The sequence below is a fragment of the Littorina saxatilis genome, unplaced genomic scaffold (genome assembly GCF_037325665.1).
Source record: "Littorina saxatilis isolate snail1 unplaced genomic scaffold, US_GU_Lsax_2.0 scaffold_347, whole genome shotgun sequence".
In the NCBI taxonomy this organism is placed as follows: domain Eukaryota; kingdom Metazoa; phylum Mollusca; class Gastropoda; order Littorinimorpha; family Littorinidae; genus Littorina; species Littorina saxatilis.
In genome coordinates this window covers 32,794-55,870 of record NW_027128428.1, presented here as the reverse complement: position 1 = coordinate 55,870, position 23,077 = coordinate 32,794, and the positions used below count along the sequence as shown (strand labels likewise).

The 23,077-nt window shown below is 41.1% G+C and overlaps 1 protein-coding gene across 1 annotated transcript; it reads left to right on the top strand.

Moving 5' to 3' along the window:
* Positions 1 to 226: 226 nt before the first annotated feature.
* Positions 227 to 9,111, top strand: LOC138956776 (serine-rich adhesin for platelets-like). Its single transcript, XM_070328044.1, has 2 exons — positions 227 to 325; positions 3,697 to 9,111. The coding sequence occupies exon 2, from the start codon at positions 3,719 to 3,721 to the stop codon at positions 6,860 to 6,862; it is 3,144 nt and encodes a 1,047-aa protein (XP_070184145.1). The 5' UTR covers positions 227 to 325; positions 3,697 to 3,718; the 3' UTR covers positions 6,863 to 9,111.
* The last annotated feature ends 13,966 nt before the right edge of the window (positions 9,112 to 23,077 follow it).

Below are 23,077 nucleotides of genomic sequence, written 5' to 3'. Positions count from 1 at the left end.
GCCCTACCGCGCATTAATTCATGCGCACATACACACCGGCAATGGGGTTACTCGAAAGAGTGCGCTCTCCACTCCGTCGTTTTAATCTTTTACCTTTGTTTCATTCATATCTTACCTCAATGGCATGTTTTACTGCCTCCCCACTTAAAAGCAACCCATCCAAGCAACAGAATTCATCCATTTTCAGGCAACTTACTCCAAGCATTGCAGGCACTTGGATTGCGGTCAGTCGATGTAGGCCATCTTAATAATCTGGGACACACGGCTGAATATCCCGTAGATGTCAGTTGTGCTGAGAAGACAGTATTCTGACTTAAGTTCAAAGGTGAGTAAACGTTCTCATGTATGAAAATACAAGTCGCCTGTTTACTTAAATCTTGTTGTTGGGTAGGTGCCACTTCTCTTTGCTATCCAGGTTTCCCAATTGCTTTGTTTCCGGCCGATTTACGTGATGCGCACAAAAAAAAAATATTGGCGGTCTAGAATTCGAAGTGTCGTCTGCGCAATGATCGCGGCGGCTTTCTTGACCGCCAAGGACGACCACGCATGCACGTTGTGAGACGTTATTCGTTCGACCTCAATATATCATTATCTTGTCATAAGAACCATGCCGCCTTACCACAATTCTATACTGAGCCTATGACTCGTGACTATTTTGATTATAACAACGGATTGCCGCGCTCTGCTGTTCTTCACCAAACGCCATACACTTACGAGATATCAGTCACTTAATTTTGCTTCCTGCTTTTTGCCAACTCTCCTTACAAGTAGAAGGATTTGCTTGACTCGAAGTGAGTGTGTGTGTGTGTGTGTGTGTGTGTGTGTGTGTGTGTGTGTGTGTGTGTGTGTGTGTGTGTGTGTGTGTGTCACGAAGTGTATGTGTGTCAGTGTGTGTGTGTGTGTGTGTGTCGTGCCGCTGGGCCGGTGCGGCGGCGTGCGTACATGCGTGCGTGTGTGTGCGTGTGTGTGCGTGCGTGCATGCGTGCATGCGTGCGGGTATGTATGGTTCAGTCGCGGCAAACTTCATGATTATACTAGTACATAGGAGATGCACCAGGCCCAGGCCCACATCAGTACAGTCAATGCAGACAAAGGAGGCGTTGGCGCGTTTCCAAAAATAGACTTTTTGGTTTTCCAGTGGAAAACGAAACTAGCTTGACTGCAATTATTAAGCGGGCCAGTTGACTGTGATTTCAGTTATCACGGAGTGTTTTTCCAAGACGGTTATACAGCACTTATCTTTAAACCTCAGTTTTGATGAAAATAAAAAAGACTTCGCGAAGTCGACTTCAGGCTCAGTTTAGGAACGACATCACGTGCGCAAGTACTCGACGGGAAAACCCGATTTTCACTGCGTGAACAGGCTTGTGAGTTTTTACCTCTTTCATCTTTTTCATTGCACGCTCATAATATGTACATAGCCTACCACACGCACGAACGTACACCCTCTCTTTCTTTGCTGGTTCTAGTGCAGAGGCGACTTGCTTCTTCAGTTCTGAACTTGTATTGTTACGCGTTGTGTTTTCTATTTATTTGTCTGTGTGAAATTGAAATGCAAGTGTAGATGAAACGATGGCTTGGGCTGTGACACAATTTAAGATTGTAATCTGAATCAAGTTGTAAATTGTTAGAAGTAAATCAGTGATGGAAGTATTGGATCTTTCACAGTCTGTTTAATTGATTGCTTTAGCGACAGTATTATGTACATGTGTATTCTTCTTTTAAGTCACATGACTAAACACTTGACCAAATTTAAAAAGCTAAATCAGGGGCGGGGATGTAGCTCAGTCGGTAGCGCGCTGGATTTGTATCCAGTTGGCCGCTGTGTGCAGACTCTCCTCGGTGTCCGAACACCCCCGTGTGTACACGCAAGCACAAGACCAAGTGCGCACGAAAAAGATCCTGTAATCCATGTCAGAGTTCGGTGGGTTATAGAAACACGAAAATACCCAGCATGCTTCCTCCGAAAACGGCGTATGGCTGCCTAAATGGCGGGGTAAAAAACGGTCATACACGTAAAATTCCACTCGTGCAAAAAAAACACACGAGTGTACGTGGGAGTTTCAGCCCACGAACGCAGAAGAAGAAGAAGAAGAAGAAGAAGAAAAAGCTAAATAATAAAGACTCATGATAACTTTAAACACAGTTCGTTTCGTCTACAACATTATATTATTTGAATTCATGGCACATTTAACTTAACATCTGTAGAATATTCTAAATATTCCTGATTTTGGAGAAAAAAGAGGTATACATAAAGTTTTATGAGACACTGAGACAGTTGTCAGTCTGACCCAACCAGTGCAGTCAACGTGCAGTAAAAAAGGCACTGCACAATTAACTATCCCGTCATTGTGAACATAATGAGAAAAAAACCCTGTTTTAAAATGTAACTATAAATATATATGACTGACTGGACTAGGATACGAGACGCAGGTGTGTGTGTGTGTGTGTGTGTGCAGTGTGTGTGTGTGTGTGTGTGTGTGTGTGTGTGTGTGTGTGTGTGTGTGTGTGTGTGTGTGTGTGTGTCTGTGTGCGTGTTTGTGTGTGTGCAGCCATTCCCAGTTTACTTCTAAACAGATGTTTATGAAACTTCATATTTAATTTCTTGTAGATAATATCCCCACACTCTCTTTCATTTCTTTTCAATGCATGTTTTTGATGACCTTTAATTCCTAACCTAATTTTTACCAAAGTTGAGGCGGTACTGTAGCGACTATATTTTTAAACTGAGTAAATCCATTGCATTGTTTGTTTTGGACCTGTTTTGGATTATGGGATTGCATGTACGATTCAAAACTTAAATGTTATTGAATAATTTTGTTTGTCAAAATTTGGCTTGAAATAGAAATTGCAAAACAGACGGATAAGTTGTTTTCTGTGTTTTCCTTAATTTTTTTCTTGATTTAGAATGAATAGATATGATGTGTTTGATTACAAAATGTGCATGAAATAAAAGAAAATCAGTTTTATACAAACTATAATTATGTTCAATGCTCGCCTGCTTCGCGGAACAAGGGTTGATTGACGTATGTGGGTCTACGGGTTCAAATTAGCCATGTTTACTAGTCTCAGTAATTACTGATCCCGGGTCTCTACAGTTTACTGTCAGCCCGGCATCTTGGCTGAATGTTTTAATATCGCTTTGAGCGAATTATTTTTACAGTGAAAACATTACACATTCTGGGCAAAGATAGGATTACATGTTGATTATTATTTTGGATCATATTTATCATAATGAATTATTCATTTAATCATTGCGTTGTGTATTTTATGTTCTCAAATAAAAGCAACGGTTTAGCGAGACAAAAAAACAAACAAACAAACAGAACAAGACCAAACGAGTAAGCGAACAAACAATCACACAAAAAGACGCTATAATCCAATTGTTGGGCTTTGCTTTCAAATCTCTGCATGGATTTAGTGCGCCCTTTCTTTTGATGGTGGGTATATATTTACTACTGAAGTCAATTAGTTTCACTTTCATTCTGTTGTTGTAAAACGGAGAAGTGTTAACATTTGCCCAATATACCCTGTCTGTGTGTGTGTGTGTGTGTGTGTGTGTGTGTGTGTGTGTGTGTGTGTGTGTGTGTGTGTGCGTGTGCGTGTGTGTGTGTGTTTCAGAAGAGGTTCGTTCAGTTTCATTCTGATTTGCTATTGTATCCATTTTATTCATACATTTTTGCATCCTTGTTTCAGGTGAGGCTAACCTGAGACGACAATGGCCGACGCCAGCTGTCAGAGCGATGCCGATGATGACATTATTTATTTAGGGACAGAAAGGTCTTCTGTCTCTAAGACGTTGCCGTCAGCACGTCTACTGATAAAACAGGAACCAGGAACTTTCGCCGAAAACGGTGCCACCAACATGTCTACTGCAGACATAGATGCAACTGCACGAGGAAGCAGAGACGCACAATCGCCTTCAACAGATACACGTACAGACGAACAAACAATAGATATGAGGGGCGAGTGTAATTATAGTGAAACAGTTGCGATGGAAGGTTACATCCAATGTGTAGCAACAAGCACGACTTCAGAAGAAGACCTGAGTCCATTCGTCATTGAGAACGTGGTGTCCTTGAAGACTGAATTCCAAGCGATCGAAGAGCACATCACAACCCAGGAGTCCATGAGTGGCGACAAGAAAGAATCGGAGCCGAGACATGTGGACCAGTCTTTAAGTTTCTCTCGGCGATCTGCAACCTCACAGTCCCGCACAGTACTAGTACCACTACCGGTACACGAATTCCAAGACTGTTTATCCGGAGCAGAGCAAGCCAAGTCATTGAGGCAGCTGTCCTCCGAGGGGTACTACCGCTGTAGTGGGTTTGATTGCAGGTGTATTTTTCGCACCCTGAATCCCAATGAATTGGAAAAGCACCTCACACAGGACCATCCATCTGACAACACGTACACCTGTGTCCATTGCGGGAGTGCAGAGATAGGACTAGGCAATTTTCTGCATCACCTTGAGCAGCATCTCTCTCCCCAGTCCCACTCTCTTTACTGTTCTGACGTCAACTGCAACTTTTCAGCCTCGTCTCCAGAATCGGTGATCAACCACATGGGGACCTGCCATCCAGCTCACATAAATCACGTTTGCTGGCTTTGCAACGACAAGTTTAACAGCCTGCAGGAGTTTGCTTACCACGTCAAACGTAACCTTCTCATCATCGCATCATGCCCTCGCTGCTCAGCAAAAGACGTACACGAGAAAGAAATTCTGTCTCACGTGGAGTTCTCTCACCCTGACCATGGCCGCAGAGTTGACTTTCACAAAATCCTCCTCTGTCAGGACCGAAAGATGAACAGCTGGCATCAGCAGAATGCCTCAGCTTCCAACGGTGACAGCATTCAGCCTTCAGCCTTCATGCTAGAGCAGGCAGTTCCCGCGGAACACATCAGCTTGGAAAATGTTAGCCATAGCTTGAGACAAGTCAACATCCCCGTCGACACAACGGTAGGCCAAAGTGATTTACCCACTGCAACAGGAACGCAGCAGACACAAGCAGAGGAAGAAATCCATCTATGCATGAAAACGGGCGGTACCGTGAAATGTGAAGCCCAAGAAACTCGCTCACAAACAGTATACTGCGCAGACATGCCTTTGGTTGAGGAGGAGACTGCATGCGTTCAGCAGGGGGGAGAAGCCTCCAGAGACAATGATTTACCCACTGCTATAGGAACACAACAGCCACCAGCAGAGGAAGAAATTCAGGCATACAGACAGTCAGGCAATTTCGTGAAATACGAAACCCAGGACACTATCCCACAAGCAGTTTACTCTGCAGACTGGCCTGAAGTTGAGGAGGAGACTGCAGGCGTTCACCAAGGGAAAGCAACTTCCAGTGACTGGCAAATCTCTCATGCTGTAAACAGCTCTCATCCCGGAGGTGCAAAATCTGACAACCATCAGCATGAAAAGTTGGCCACACAGAGCTTTCCACATGTGTTTAGTTCGATTAGCAGTGTTCAGAATGGAACAATAAACAGCTGTAATCAAGAAGCAATTGCAGCGGATGTTCGCCAGAATTTCTTGGAACCCAACAGCATTGAGCAGGACTCGAGAACAATGACTGAAAAACCTCAGATTGTGCTTGATAATGCAATGTTACAAGACAGTCCAAGTGATGCAGAGAGAATTTACTCATTTTTAGGTATCGATACTAATCAGGATCATCGAACGACAGCTGCAGACAGTAACATGGACATTCAGGGTAGCAATCTTGGCAGAGCTGCTTCTGGATATTTTCAACATCACACAACCTTAGGTCAACACGCGAAAGCCACAGCAAACAGCTTGGAACAAGATCGTGCCTGTGCAAGTAACCAATCACGCGATAAAGGCTGTGTAAGCATTGGTGAATTCGTGAACTCCATCATGGAGAGTTTCTCTCCTGAAGAAATGACTGGTAGTTTGAAAAATGACCAAGCTAGCCCAAGTAGAGTGAATCACTCTGACGAATCTGGAAAGGAGTATTTAGAAAAGAGGGACGAGATTTCTACTGCCGTTGATACGAATGCAGCTGGTCACATGATTGCTGAAGAGAGTACCACAGCCTGGGTAAGGGAGACATTCAATCAGCAGACGTCAAACAAAAACCGAGACGCGCTAGACATTTCATGCAGTCGCTGTGACACTGGCTCCCAGACCCTGGAAGACCACATTAAGCATATATACGCCTCTCACCGTCACGATTTCAGGGGTTTTGCCTGCCACAAGTGTCCTTTTGTTTCCGCTGATCCAGAACATATTCACACGTGTCGGCGTCTGCGTTCACCGCCTGCAGCGACCAGCAACCCCTCCACAAGTCAAGCAGATATGCCAGGAAGTTCAAACTCTGACATGCCACACCATGGCCAGGTCACCAAAAATCAATCCAAATCCAGGAAGAGAAACAGATCTAAAGGAGCTTCGATGGCTAACTCTCAAGATAGAAACGGCGTACAATTACCCCAAAACGATCGAATCTCGGCGCCTGGCCCGTCTACCTCTTCGTCAAACATTCCACGCACGGACAAGAAACCATGGCACTATTGTAAACTGTGCCATCATACTCTGCGTTGCCAACAGCGGATGCGAGCACATATTTACAAGAAACACAAGGAGAAGATGAAATGCCCCAAGTGTGATGATTACGTACCATCCAACGATACCAGCTTTAAAGTCCACTTCTCTGAAGTTCACAAGGACGTGAATGAAGCACTCTACAGGCAGCATTACTCTCTCCATTGGATAACCAGTGAGATTACAGACAAAACAATGCTTGGTCCAAGCCCTCAGGTTCGACATCAAAGGGCTAAAAAACCAAAAAGGCCAAAGAAACACTACAAAGGTGCAACATACAAAAAATGGTCATGATCAGAAATCATCAGGTCGATGTCCACATCGCGTGTTTATAATGCATCATTTTCAAAGTAGCCCGTACGTAATTTTGAATCTTACGAAATTTTTGGGATGCATCTATTTGAGCGGCTGTTACGCAACTCTTGTGAAAGTATATCCGAGAAGTTTTTATTAAATAGCGATAGAGAAGCATCCGTTGGTGTGCACGGCAATATTAAATGTTGAGGTAAAGTTTAAGTTGAGGGGAAAAAAAGATGCATTTTCATATGAATAAGTTAATTAATTGGCCACTTTAAAAATGATGCACTATGGACATCCCATACGAATTTCAACACATATACTGTTAGAGCTGTGCGAACGTTGTATTAGTAAAAAGTTAACAACGACTTACAGCGAACAAATACCGTCCGGTAGAAGAGGATTACCCCTGTGTGTGTATATATATGTGTGTGAGTGTGTGGATGTGTGGGTGTGTGAGTGTGTACATGCGTGCGTGTATGTGTATGTGAGATATTTTTTAGCACAATGTTTTTATTTTCTATGTAAATTTTAAATGTTTCATGTTCTATATAATTATATGAATGTTTAATGTGTGTTGTTTATATCAGTATGTTACAAGGACAATATGTACTGTAGATGTCATCATGGTGTAAATTTGGATACAACTGACTGTGACCTCATTTTCTCAAGAGTGCTTGACACACGAATGAGAGTGCCCCACTTGTGCAATTAGTACGCGGGGGACCTCGAACACTTCTACATATCATTGCACAGAGCAATTGTTCATGTGTTTACTTTTTTGCAAAACAACACGTTAAGGACTTTGTTTTGTAAATTAGTTTAAACACACTGATCAAATTTGAGGAGTAAAAGGTGATGTTCTTGAACGAATATTTTAGGCTACTCCCATGCATATCTTAATTGATTACTACAGCCCTAGGGTTGTAGTAATACCCTTGCTCTTTTAGTTTGAACTATCAAACCGGAAACTTAACATCGATTTTGATTAAAAAATAATCAAAAAAATCAGCCATTAACGAAATAGCAAATTTTCTGTCAAACATTTACCAGAAACCTTCTTCAAATTTGTTGCTTCTGTGAAATACATTTTAAAGGAATACAACAAATGTAGCAGTCATGACATATATTGCAGGGATTTTATAGGCTGTAAATTGCAGATCAGTGTTTATGTTGAGATTGAAAAGCCAGGCCCTTAGTTCTGTCTGTAGACTATGAGTTCTGCCTGCCATTGTTCGAGATGTCACGATTCCAAGCGAACATATTTTCTGTTGCGTAATTGCTGTTACACCCCCCCCCCCCCCCCGACAAATACCACACAAGAACACCAACGTTAAAGTGTCATTCTTCTGAGAACGTGAGTGCATTCCTCAGATCCTGGGGAATAGTTAATAACAAAGCGAGGCTGTTATAAAAAGAAAGTCCCCTGAATGTGAGCCTTGTGAAAGGCTGCACACATAAATTGACCTTTTGCACGATAAAGAATTACCATCGTATTATCTGATATTTGCGACCTCGTTATTTGGGACTGGGACCAGACAGCCGAGAACAGGACCAAGATTTTTCATTTTTGTATGCGATATCACACCTGTTCATGAACACTGACTTGTGAATGCGCATCTATTGAATGAAAACATTTAATTTGACCAACACTGCCTTTATTAGTCTGTCAATGCGTAATGTTTACATTCTGCAGTTTGAAACTATGCAGAGAGACCGCCGTTTTAACGCCAGAATTTGCCCTTAAATAAGTCACTTTTCAGTGTCTCTCAGATATATCAGATGGACCTAAAAAGGGTACATTTGTGTTTTTATAAAGATGGCAAGATTGTAAAAGTAATCGGCTCTTCAAGTTGACAAGTACAAACATTTCAAATAAATATACCTTGAGTCACAATTTGACATTAACATCGTGGAAAAATCACTTTCAGTTTTGCTTGTTTCTTACTTGTGTTTCTTACTAGTATTTTGTGTGTGGTACTGTATTCAAGCCACGTAAAAACTACCGAACTGTTAAAATGGCATATTGGTTTTATAATAGATCAGTCGACTTATTCTCTAATATTGCATAGTTTCCGTGAACATCTTGAGATAATCAGCTCTGCTGCCTGACACTATTTTATTCTTCTGACTCAATGTAAACTAAAAATTTTTTTATATGCGTTGTATAACTGCCTGACCAGAAACACTGTACAAACTACTGTAATTGTATTGTTAATACAAATTAAATTCACATACATTCTTTTTCTGTGTGTCCACAGTGTGTTCTTCACTTTGTCTTGTAATGTTCGTCATGTCAAATTGCATGTACACTGCCTTAATGAGTTTAAACTCCTCTTATACCTGTTAGCGTATGATGGGACAGGTAATGGTTATACGCTGAGGATATGGGGAGACATTCTAACTCGAACAAGCCCACTGCAGCAGCTGTCTTTCTTCGACCTGCAAGCATAAGGCGGGTCTCGTCAGAGTATCATAATGGCAGACGAGAGGTAATGCATGCATATCTTCGTGTTTTCCAAGCCCTAAGACTTTTTATGTGAGAGTGGAGTCGTTATTGTGTGCATGTGTGCACAAGGGGTTGTTTGAACACAAAAGGAAGTCTGCATAAAGTTGACTCAGATAAATAAATCTCTCGAAAAATCAAAGTAAGGTTTAGCTTAGTTGTTGCACAATAACGTATGAACCGGACAGCTGCCAGCGGAAACAATATTTGTGCATCAGTGTCATAAATCAATGGGGCGTAGACTTACATTTCAATAAATAAACATGTGGTTTTTTTTTACCTCAGTGAGAATATGTGCTTTTCGCTATGTGTGTTGGGAACCTCTAAGTCAAGCGTCCGTGGGGAGCCCTGCTTTAACAATACGAGTCTGTTAACACTGTGATCCAGGCAAAACACACTGCATGAAGTTTAGCTTGGTCATGACTCCGAATAATGCGGCATTCTCAGAAACTGACTTTACAGCGAATGTGCCGACACTGATTTGAGGATGGCTAACGTTCCCTGTACTCGGGTATTCCTCAGAAAACATATATATATATATATATATATATATATATATATATATATATATATATATATATATATATATATGTTCTGAACTCAAATGAGTATACCTGTATTTCTGCACAACTCATAACGTGACTTACATGGTCTTTCTGCCGATCGGAGTGTCTCTCCAAAAAAAACCACGACAGCTTTCATCAATAAACTATATCTTATTTGCACTATGTGTCGTTTGCACCATTTGTGTTGTCGTTCGCACTATTGTTGTAGTGTAATCGACACAAAGTGACACTTGAAAAACAATTTGTCCCTATCCATCCACTCTCTCTCTCTCTGTCTCTCTCTCTCTCTCTCTGTCTCTCTCTGTCTCTCTCTCTCTCTCTCTCTCTCTCTCTCTTTCTCTCTCTCTCTCTCTCACTCTCTCTCGTTCAATCTTTCTTTCATACACAGACACAAAAAACCGGAACACGAGCACACACATGCACGCTCGCACATGCACACACACACACACACACACACACACACGATGAAGCGCACTTTCTGTCTTTCTTCCGCTAACACACACACACACACATACACACACGCGCGCACGGTAAAACAGCGTTTTGCCTCAGTGCTATAAATACGCCAAGCCCAGGCCCACATAGCCAGCAAACGCAGACAAATAAGGCGTTGGCCTACCATTTTAAAAATAGACGTGTGGTTTTCCATCAACAAACGAAACTAGCTTGACTGCAATGACGTCAGTCTGTTTTATGTGAGATTTCAGTCGTGCGTGTGTCTTCGGGACGGTTCAAAATTGTAACAGCATCAATCTATGCAATTCGCCAGGGAAACGGAAACCTTCTTGTGACGTGTGCAATCTTGTGAGTTGTACCCATTTGTCTCAAATATGTGTGCACGATCATAATATCACACGCACTCTTTGTTTTCAAGCATTACTGCGTAGCGGGCATCTGTGTTATTTTTTTCCTTTCTTGCTGGTTTTGAAATGACGGTTTAAAATTAACAGTAGTCAGATACGGACCAGTGTCTGTTGTTTATTCTTGTAAATTGAAATGTTCCCAATAGGCCTACAAGCGGACGATATTCCTTTCAATACAGTTGCCGTTTCATCCCAAATGTACGTGCTGGCAACCATGTCACAGTGTAAATTATGCAAGAGAGGAATTGTACGGCCTTTGCCCACGACATTGACTGTTGCTTAGTGGTTCTCAAAGATAACAAATTAAAATCACTTTTGATCGTAAATACAGCAATCATTCCTACATTCTGTTTGTCTTTGTACAACCTGCTAATTGTCACGAGTGGTCCGATCCCCATGAAACCTAAGAGTGTATGCTAATATTTTATTATTTTAATTGTATGTTCGTGAAATTAAAGATGTATGTCTTTACAATGCTTTTCATTTTTTCTCAAGATTTGTGTGTCACAAAAAGTATTATTTGGTTAATGGGTCAGAACTGAGTCGATCTGTGTCAAATGTCATGTTTTGGTTAAAAAATACAAATATTAGGCTCTTTTTGTTGGCCTTCGAAGTAATGTGGGTTTGCTTGCCTTATTATGTCCAAAGGAAAACAAGTCTTCTACAACCCGTACCAGGCCCACATGGTCAAAGTTATTTCGAACATTCGTATTGTGTGTGTGTTTGTGTGTTTTGTGCCATCTTCAGGTTGAAGAAACCACTCCGTACCGAGAAACGTTCTTTATATTCATTATCATTTGTGTCCGTCCACTGCAAATGAGACCGCTTTATCAACGTTGTAGCAAGTATTTTATTGATGAATTAATTAACGTTGGTATGACTAACCTTTGTTGTTCCTTTTTATATTTAGTCAAGTTTTGACTAAATATTTTAACAAAGACGAGAATCGAGACGAGGTTATTGTGTGTGTGTGTGTGTGTGTGTGTGTGTGTATGTGTGTGTGTGTATATATGTGTGTGTGTGTGTGTGTGTGTGTGTGTGTGTGTGTGTGTGTGTGTGTGTGTGTGTACAGGGCTCCACACGGACGCCCGTTCTACAGGGTCCCGGGACCTCCACTTTTAATGTTAAGAGGGTCCATGGACTCACTACGCAGAGTTTTAGAGGGTCCCAAGAGTTCATGGTCCCCAAACTACCTGTGGTCATATAACGCATTGTTATCGCTAAAAGTGTGATATGAAGTGTCTTTTTTCATCAAATTATTCGAAGAGAACACTTCAACTTAACCTTGTTAAATGGAACACATACATACTTTTCTGAATCATTCCGGTGTGAAATTGGCACGTGTGCTTGCACTATACTTGACAGACGAATGCAGTACCTAATATACGCAATTTAGTGCGTCCGGCCCGGGACCCGCTCTTTATAGGTTTAGTGCGTCCCGGGACCCCCTCAATGAATTTCTAGTACGTGATTTTGGCTGATCTCTCTCTCTCTCTCTCTCTCTCTCTCTCTCTCTCTCTCTCTCTCTCTCTCTCTCTCTCTCTCTCTCTCTCTCTCTCTCTCTCTTTCTCTCTCTCTCTCTCTCTCTCTCTCTCTCTCTGTTTTATTTGTTTTTCGTGACGAGATTGGTCTTAGATTACCGTTAGAGTCTGTTTACAGACACAGAGAAGCTTTCAGCTGAACTCAATCCCACGCTTAATACGAGGGTCAGATTGACCTGACCTAGTTCACTGGATGGGGAACTCGGTCACAGATCGTTGCAAAGTTGTGTACAGCAGGCGGCTGTTGTACAAATTGTATAAACTGGCTTCGTATGCGCTCACTGCCAAAGTTTTAGTTAATACACTTACAAGCCGTATATAATGTTCATTGCTTGTGCTGCCTTTAGTCACCTGTACACAAGTACACACGTACTTCTGAGGTCTCAGCCAAGCTACATGAAGTTTGACCGGAACCGACTCATTTACATAATTATATACACGTGCGAAGCGACAATTATTTTTGACATGGGTGGTCCCTCTCAAGTATGTAGGATAATACACAATACCAAACAAATGAATCATATATTATGTTGCTACACACAGACATGTATAGCTTGGCTCGTAACACAAGCTGTACCTGGACCCTGCAGTTCATTACTCAAACAATGTTCCTACATTGGTCAAAATAAAACATATGGTTCTTTGTCATTGTGTATTATGAGGGTGCATTACGCACAATGGACACGGTATGACAAGAAATCCACAAACAACAACACAGCAAATAGATGGCCTGTTATGGGAAAAAAACACCGTACCAGCATTCCGAATTGAAGACATGAGATGTTTCTAAAAATGTTACTGTCGTTGTCAAGTGTTTAGGTACCTTGCTACCCCCCGCGGGTTAGGGGGAAGAATTTACCCGATGCTCCCCAGCATGTCGTAAGAGGCGACTAACGGATTCTGTTTCTCCTTTTACCCTTGTTAAGTGTTTCTTGTTTAGAATATAGTCAATTTTTGTAAAGGTTTTAGTCAAGCAGTATGTAAGAAATGTTAAGTCCTTTGTACTGGAAACTTGCATTCTCCCAGTAAGGTAATACATTGTACTACGTTGCAAGCCCCTGGAGCAATTTTTTGATTAGTGCTTTTGTGAACAAGAAACAATTGATAAGTGGCTCTATCCCATCTCCCCCCTTTCCCCGTCGCGATATAACCTTGAATGGTGGAAAACGACGTAAAACACCAAATAAAGAAAGAAAGGTACCTTGCTTGACCGTAATTGAGTCGAGTGTTTGTCAGCCAACTATGAGTTTTCTTCTTGTTAATACGCAAGGACAACCTTGCCAAAACACTCCCAAATGCTACATTCATTGTCTCAAAAACTTCCTGTTTTGCAAATAGTTCGCTTTCTACTGGTCAACATGATTTCTAGTTACCACGACCTTCTAAACTCTGACCCTGTTGACATATTATTCCATTCAAGAGGAAACATTTTTGACTCGAGTGTTTTCAAATATTTTACCTCCTCTTTCGTACTTAATTTAGAACACAAATAAAAAGGACCTTCTTAATTAAAAATACATAACACTGTTGTCAGTGTTATGGTAATATTGTAACCTACAAGGAAAACTTCTCTTTTTGGGAGTTTCAAAATGTTTTGCCTTTGCTTTCTAGTTACCACGACCATCTAAACACTAACTCTGTTGACATATTATTCCATTCAAGAGGAAACATTTTTGACTGATTCGAGTGTTTTCAAATATTTTACCTCCTCTTTCGTACTTAATTTAGAACACAAATAAAAAGGACCTTCTTAATTAAAAATACATAACACTGTTGTCAGTGTTATTGTAATATTGTAACCTACAAGGAAAACCTCTCTTTTTGGGAGATTCAAAATGTTTTGCCTTTGCTTTCATAAGGAAACTACAAAACTGAACACCTCCTTGTTTGCTAGAGAAGTACATTATACAACTCAATGTCAAAGAGGGTTTCTCAGTTTGGAAATGAAAAATATGTGTTTTGCAAAGTTTGGGTTTCGTAAACTCCGGGTTCTGTTTTGTAACAGTGTTGGAAAATCCCGAATGCTGCCGATCATATTTCCGTAAGCTTAACCTGAAATATGCACTTCCGGTATTTTAATCAACGGAGTTTGGCGACCAAACGCCGAAAATGCAGTGCAGGTGTGTATAAAGAAGCTCAGTTATGTTTAAACTCATTAAGTTATACTATGTTGTCATTTTTTTTAATCAATCAAGGCCGTGACAGATGGAAATCGCCCCTGTTAGTGTGAAAACCTTGACAGAGAACGACAGTCCGGGTTGGAAGAAGACGAACACTTTTTGTTCAAGTTCAACACGTGTTCACTGTTCACACGGCAAAAGTTTGATGTGTTTCCTGTTTGTATTAGACATTGTAGGCTGAAGTTATTGACCAATAGTGATGGTGGCTGGAAGGAGATTGTTCAAGTTTGAATATATATCATAATATGTGAAATATACTTCGGGTTGAATACCTAAATAAATTAATACAGGTCACATTAAGATCAAGTTTGTGTCAATCAGTCGGACGTGAAAGTTCTCTTAAACAATATTTTCTGAAACTGGAACAGTTTGGGGCGGGGGGGGGGGGGGGGGCGTAGTCATCGGTGATGGAATCCTCCATTTAGAAAACTACAAAACCCTGAGAAAATCAGGTCTTATAATGGGGGTAAACTTGCAGAGGTTATGAACAGAATATCTTTGAAAACAGGGTCTTGAAAATGTCTTATCTTAAGAGGAAGAGAGTCTCCTGTGGGGTAAGATGGTTCAGAGAGGGGCGGGGGTAACGAAGGCGAGTCGTGGAAGCTTTTGCTTTTCTTGTTTGAAATATGTGTGTTTCGTTACACTCCGTCATTATACAAGCGTGTGTTGGTAACCATTGGAGGTATATGTGGTAATCTAAATCCGAGCGAAATGTACTTTGAAGAAAATGACGATGAACGTAATGTTTCTTTCCGGCTTGTTTTGAGCGTGTAGTTTGAGCAATGGTCGTGTTTGTGAATCAGTACCAATTCTCTCCTGTCCTTTTTCTGTCATCCCAACAAAATTGCTTGTTCCTAGATATAAGAAATACAGATGCTGAAGGCTTAACACGATCCTGTCAAATTTCTGTTATTGTTATACCGTGGGCAGTACACATTCACACTCACACATATACATACATACATACATACATACATACATACATACATACATACATACATACATACATACATACATACATACATACATACATACATACATACATACATACATACATACATACATGCATACGTACGTTACATACATACATGCATACATGCATACATACATACATACATACATACATACAAACATACGGCATGCATACAGATACATACAACACAATACAACACGTCTCACAATTTGACACAGAGAACATTTTAAAATCATCAGTCAAAAACTCACGCTAACTCGAGTCCAGGCAAGTGTCACAGCTGATTGCATCCAGTGCAAGAAATACGATACTGCAATCTTCCGCTTCCGTCTCCATCACCTGTGCGTTTGCAGTAGCACCATCTCTCTCGCGTCCGCCCAGGGTTTTCAGGAATGAGACTATAGAAAACATCGTGCAAAATGTCAATAACTGATGGTTCAAAGAAATATTCATCATCCCGCAGGCCGGTCAGTGCCGCTTGGGCTCGGGAGATAAGAAAATGCCGCCATGACGAAGAACGATCGATTGAGCATTACGTTACCTGCACCCATCACACAATGTGTCTTCTCAAAGATGTATCTGAGAAATGTCTGATTAATCGTTTGTATTCACGCTAATCTGTTATTTTTTGCATCTGGCCCTCGCCCAAAAGAGGGACTAAACTATTTTACTATAACTATGACTAGGAAAAAAAAAATAAAAGAGAGAGAGAGAGAGAGAGAGAGAGAGAGAGAGAGAGAGAGAGAGAGAGAGAGAGAGAGAGAGAGAGAGCTTTCTGAACAAGAAAGAAGCAACCGATAAGAAATAAGACAATCATCGATCGATCAAGATTCTTTAATTAAAGTCAGCTAGGTCACAATAATGTTGTTTAAGTTGCTGTATTTTACAGTTTTCCTTACATGATAATTTCTTAGCACCGTGCAATTGACTACCCATTTCACTTTAGAGGTGCTGGGACGACGCCAAGTTGACTAAATGCCTTAGTTACCGATTTGACCGGGAACTATTTCGTTAACGATTTATTCCTGACATATTTTCTCAGGCTTAAGTGACCATGTATACAGTATGTATTTGTATTTGACTAAAACACACACAAATAACGACGGTTAGTTCGTGAAAAGACACTGACTTGAATCATGTTTGCATAACTACAGCGATGCAGCGGGTATTGCCGCCTAAGTAAATTTGATTTAATTTTAATCTACACCATTTTCTGCGGTGTTTTTATGGTCATTTAAAAAGGATGTTCACAAACAAACATATTTTTTCGTTCAGTTACTTTTTGCAGCACTGTCAGCCGGACAGAACAGACAGTATGTTAATATAAACGTGATATAAACACAGCCGACAGCAGCCGCTATACGCGAACTTCCTTGTGCGGCAGGGAGTGGCTCTTTTCCCGCGCGCTGGCTGGCCGGTCTCACTTTCGCACCGCAGCGCAAAGAAGGACAAGGAACTTAGTCGATAAATATCGACAGGGGGCCGACAAATGGTTTAAATGGGAAATGTGTGTATATGGGTGTGGGTTTGAAACAAACAAACAAACCAACCCTTGTGAACCCCGGGCCGCAGGCCTTCGATGTAGTGATTGAAAAAAAAGGATGTTCTCAAATGGTTCAATTCTCATTTGGTCTGATTCTCAAATGGTACCGGTATACTCCCCCCCCCCCCCCCCCTGGCCGCAGGCCTAGGAGTAAAATTTTATAGACACTGACCTTCTTCCCAGGGGTCATTGACCCAGTTTTAGCTATGAGAGGTGGTTCGCCCAGAGGCTGTAGAGTATACTGGGGCGGTCTCTTTGATGTCTTGAGAGGAAACTTGGCCAGGGTAGTACATGCACCAGAACTGGTGGACACCAAGGACAAACATGAAATCGAAGCAGTTTGCTTTCAGAGAGAACGGTCGTCAGCAACTCAAACTTCTCTGTTTTCTTTTTTTTTTTAAATCTGACTTTCTTTGTGGCCCCCTGACTCCGCCCCCTCCCTCTGTAAGGACCCTCCTCCACAAGGACCGATTTTTGTCAACATTTTAAAGGTCGCTAGAGAGGGGTTCCACTGTATGACCTAACCGCTGCTGGCAGACGGCCTCAATCTTCACGCGCAAAGACGAGATTAATAGGTGCTCGGTTTTGGTATTTTGAATTACATTACATTAAACCTTTGTTGGGTTTCATGGTCATGGCAACAGCCATAATAATATTACATGATGTATAATATCATATTTCAGCATATGTGAATTACATGTCATCATACTAAACTGTCATACATTTTTATTCCTACATTATTCTGATTGATCACAACCAAACCTACTATCATTGGACACATCCAAATGCAAGCGCCTGTTCTTGACAATTTCTCTCTGATCTAAATATAAAATCAGTGCAATTTCCTGGGTCGGGCTTTGCCACAGACACTCACGGTTTGGCCTGTAGGTAAAATGTACAATGTATTTTCTGATTTGTGCACAAAAGCTTTTTTTCTTTTTTCTTTTTTTTTAACATAACAATGTTTAATGTCACTGTATGTTTAAAAGACCATGGTCATATTTGTAAAAAAAATGTTAAATTAGAAAATAAATAACATTTTGGTTCATGATTTTTCCTACACCTGTGCTAAAAATAAGAAATAAAAATGTCGGGTATATAAGTCACTCAAATACAGCTAGGTATGAATGGCTCGGTTTGAGTTTGTTGCAGTTGACCCTGCACAATGCGACATATCATGTTTTTGTTGAACAATTTTGACGTCACCCCTCCCATAGGGTGACGTATTTCACAACTTCCTGTGTTACACAAACTCTGTGAGATGACCAATTTTGACGTCACCCCTCCCATAGGGTGACGTATTTCACAACAAAATGGCGCTGCCCATGGTCAACCTCGAAACTATCCGTATAGAATGGGGGCGTCCTCGCCCCCATAATGAAGCGTCTCTGAATACTCTATAGTCGATATTCCCGTGGGGCATATCATGTGCACGGACTTTCAGCGCTTAGTCAGTTGTAACGCTCGTTTTGATATAACATACAAATCAAATACCAGAACTGGATAAGGGAGGGAACCGATCCAGAATACCTGCAGGAAAAAAATTGTTTTGCTATCGATCCGTGCACGGGACATCATTCCGCCATTATTTCCACACCCTCATTTTGTCGTCTGCCACTGGCTTCCATTTTGGTTGATTTTGACTCAAGTGTGTGACTGTTGATTGAAGTGAACAGGTAGGTTTAAATAATTCTTGTGAATGTTCTTTTGTTCCAGATTTCGGTTTGAGTGATTCTGTGTAATTCTCAAATTCTGTCGTTATAATCCTAGCGAACCTGGTAATGCTGCGTCGCCCAAAAGAAATAACGGTTTTGGGCGTGACGAAAAAAAGAACAGGACCGGAGTGCTATGTAAATTATGAGCAGTTCTTCCAAACCCATATAAAAAATGTGACACTACCAGCCTGTTCTTGCATATTGATCCAGAGTTGTTTGTTTTGCCATATGGACGTTGCAATGGGCGGTTCTGCTGAGGTTATGCCCCTTCTTTTCTTTCGGGTGGTAACAGGCGGAACCTCGCGGCAAGATCACACGAGAAAGGAAACAAGTCGCGTAATGCAAAAATACAACATTTAGTCAAGCTCAGTCGAACTCACAGAATGAAACTGAACGCATTGCATTTTTTCCGCAAGACCGTACACTCGTAGCATCGTCTGTCCACCGCTCGTGGCAAAGGCAGTGAAATTAACAATCCAGAAAAGCGCGGTAGCGGTTGCGCTGAGGGGGATAGCCCGCTTTTCTATATCTCTATTCTTTTTAACTCTCTGAACGTATTTTTAATCCAAACATATCATATCTATATGTTTTTGGAATCAGGAACGAACAAGGAATAAGATGAAATTGTTTTTGAATCGATTTCGGACATTTAATTTTAATCATAATTTTTAATTTCTTAATTTTCAGAGCTTATTTTTAATCCAAATATAACATATTTATATGTTTTTTGAATCACAACATGATGAAGAATACGATAAACGTAAGTTTGGATCGGTTTTTAAAAAATAATTTTAATTACAATTTTTAGATTTTTAATGACCAAAGTCATTAATTAATTTTTCAGCCACCAAGCTGAAATGCAATACCAAAGTCCGGCTTTTGTCGAAGATTGCTTGGCCAAAATTTCAATCAATTTTATTGAAAATTGAGGGTGTGACAGTGCCGCCTCAATTTTTACAAAATGCCGGATATGACGTCATCAAAGACATTTATCGAAAAAATGAAAAAAAAAACATCTGGGGATATCATACCCAGGAACTCTCATGAAAAATTTCATAAAGATCGGTCCAGTAGTTTACTCTGAATCGCTCTACACACAGACACACACACACAGACACACACAGACACACACACACACACACACACACACACACACACACACACACACACACACACATACACCACGACCCTCGTCTCGATTCCCCCTCTATGTTAAAACATTTAGTCAAAACTTGGTCCCAAATAGCATGTCGCTTTGGTAACAGTTCGTGTGTAAGTCGTGCATTTTATACGGTAAAAAGACATTAGGGAGGTTTAGATATTACGTCACGTACCCCGACCTCACCTATCCCTTTCGAGATAAGTCACGCAGAGGAATGTTGTAAAAACTGCTCGTTAGATACCACGTCACGTATCAAAGTAGGGCAAAACTCCTTTCGAACCTCATGCATTTCGTGCTTTAAAAAATCGTGGACAGCGCGCTAAAGTCTGCAACAATACCCAGTGTTAAAACTGCTGCTGTTGTGTTCCACTGACCCAGATCATACCGAGTGTTAACCAGCAGGTAAAGTCATTGATTTTTTTTTTTTTTTAAGGAAACAGAAAAGAAAAGTAGGGCAATCGAACTTCGAGCGTTGGCTTGTGTTCGTTCTGGGTCACTGGCCACAACGCTTTCACCCCCGCTTATAAGGGTGTGTGTTAGGGTGTAAGTGGGCGTCGTTGTGTTTCTGACTGTCGTGTGCGTGTGCGAATGTGTGTATGTGTGTATATGTGTGGGTGTGTTTGTATATCTGTCTGCTTGTCTGTCTGTCTGTCTGTGTAAATGGGCGACGCCAAGTGTGTGCGAGTGTGTTTGTGTTTGTGTGCGTGTGTGTATGTGTGTATGTGTGTGTGTGTGTGTGTGTGTGTGTGTGTGTGTCTGTCTGTGTGTGTGGGTATGCGTGTGTGCGTGCGTACGCGCATGCCTTTATGTGTATACCCAAACCTAACCTTCAATTCAAATGAATTGGACGGAACATTACTTTAGGGTCGCTCTTTTCTAAAACGGTTTTCACCACTGGATAGAGCATAAAAAACTCTTTATGAAAATGTAAAAATATGAAAATCATGCAAAGGTTTGTTTGTTCGTTCATGGGCTGAAATTCCCACGGCTTTTACGTGTATGACCGTTTTTACCCCGCCATTTAGGCAGCCATACGCCGCTTTCGGAGGAAGCATGCTGGTTTTTTTCGTGTTTCTATAACCCACCGAACTCTGACATGGATTACAGGATCTTTTTCGTGCGCACTTGGTCTTGTGCTTGCGTGTACACACGGGGGTGTTCGGACACCGAGGAGAGTCTGCACACAAAGTTGACTCTGAGAAATAAATCTCTCGCCGAACGTGGGGACGAACTCACGCTGACAGCGGCCAACTGGATACAAATCCAGCGCGCTACCGACTGAGCTACATCCCCGCCCTCATGCAAAGGTGACATGCGACTCATTCCGTGGTGGAGGGTCACTTATGTACTCTATTTAATAGGTCCCTTGAAACTGGTACCATATGTGACTGGAAAACTGCTGAAGTCACAGCTATTTTTAAAACGGGGTCAAAATCAGACCCAGGAAATTGTAGACCTGTGAGTTTGACGTGTGTAATTTTTTGTTTGTTTGTTTGTTTGTTTGCTTAACGCCCAGCCGACCACGAAGGGCCATATCAGGGCGGTGACGTGTGTAATCTGTAAAGTTGTGGAAGTAATTGTAAGAGATGTGTTAGTCTCACATTTAACGGATAATAAACTTTATGCAGAGTGTCAACATGTTTTTTGTAAACAAAGATATTGTGTCTCCCAACTACTGGAAGTCGCGGAAGACTTCACTCTACTTTTAGACGAGGGAAACTCCATAGACATTGTTTAGTTTGATTTCGGTAAAGCATGTGGCACTGTCCCACATGAACGACTTATGCAAAACGTACAGCATGTGATGTGTCTGGCAATGTTAATAAGTGGATCAGACATTTTCTTACAGGAAGAAGACAGAAGGTAAAGATAAATGATGAATTGTCTGCTAAATCAAGTGTGTTAAGTGGAATCCCCCAGGGGGGCATCCTTGGCCCAGTTTTGTTCACAGTTTTCTTTAATGACTTTCCCGAATGTATGGAAAGTACGTGTAAAATTGCTGCTGATGACACAAAATTATATCACAAGACATTCAGGAGGGATGTTAAGATGACATTCATAAATTACAGGAATGGTCGGAAAACTGGAAACTTTACTTTACTGTGTCAAAGTGCAAGGTCGTGCACATTGGTAAGAAACATCTTAAATGGGACTATACCGTAAATAAAGAAGGAGACAGTCAATATATCCAAATTGTACCGAGGAAAAAGACTTGAGTGTAACATTCGATACACTGTTAACTTTTGACTCTCATAATGACACAATAATCAGTAAAGATAACCAGATGCTGGGGCTGATTAAAAGGACCGTTTGTTATTTGACACTTTGATATCTTTATTAAATTGTATAAAAGCTTGGTGAAACCTCATCTTGAGTACGGACATGTTATTGGGCACCCTTTTCTTAAAAGGCAATTCATTGCCACGGAGAAAGTGCAGCAAGGAACAACACAGTTGCTAAGAAAATACCAGAGCATGTCAAACAGTCAGAGACTGACTTACCTTAATTTATACTCACTAAAAGGCAGAAGAATTGAAAGTGACCTAATTGAAACTTGGGGGACGTTGACCCTGGAGTATTTTCTCGCTTCCAAAGTTGGAGTTAACAAAGAATTCACAAAGAATTCACAAAGAAAAATATTTTTAGGGCACTGTAAAACTAACAAATCCTCTTAAAAATGTCTGTACCAAATTTTATCAAAATCGTTCAGTAGTTTTTGAGAAATGCTTTACACAGACAGACACACAGACAGACACAAACACATACATCGGGAGACAAACCTCGTTCTCCGCTCTCATCAAGACATTCAGTCATTACTTGACATTACTAAAACACCGTTATATCTGCTTACAACATTATTGTATTTCAATTCATGGCAGTTTTTAGCTGAAAACTAAATATCTTCAGAATATTCACAAATGAAGTAAACTGTGACATTTTATGAAGCAGTTTTTGGTCTAACCCAACCAGAGCAGCCAACGTGCCAAAAAAATGACACTGCAAAAGTTACAATCACTTCATTTACAGGGGCGGATCAGTTCATTTTATGGGGGGGGGGGGGGGTCCAAAAGTATATTGTGAAGATATGGGTGTGAAGGCGCGAAGCGCCGAGCCGACGGCGCGAAGTGCCTAGCTTGCTAGGGGGGTCCGGGGGCATGCCCCC

Excerpts from the sequence above, each read along its gene's own strand:
- LOC138956776 (XM_070328044.1), top strand. The coding sequence starts at position 3,719 with ATGGCCGACGCCAGCTGTCAGAGCGATGCCGATGATGACATTATTTAT.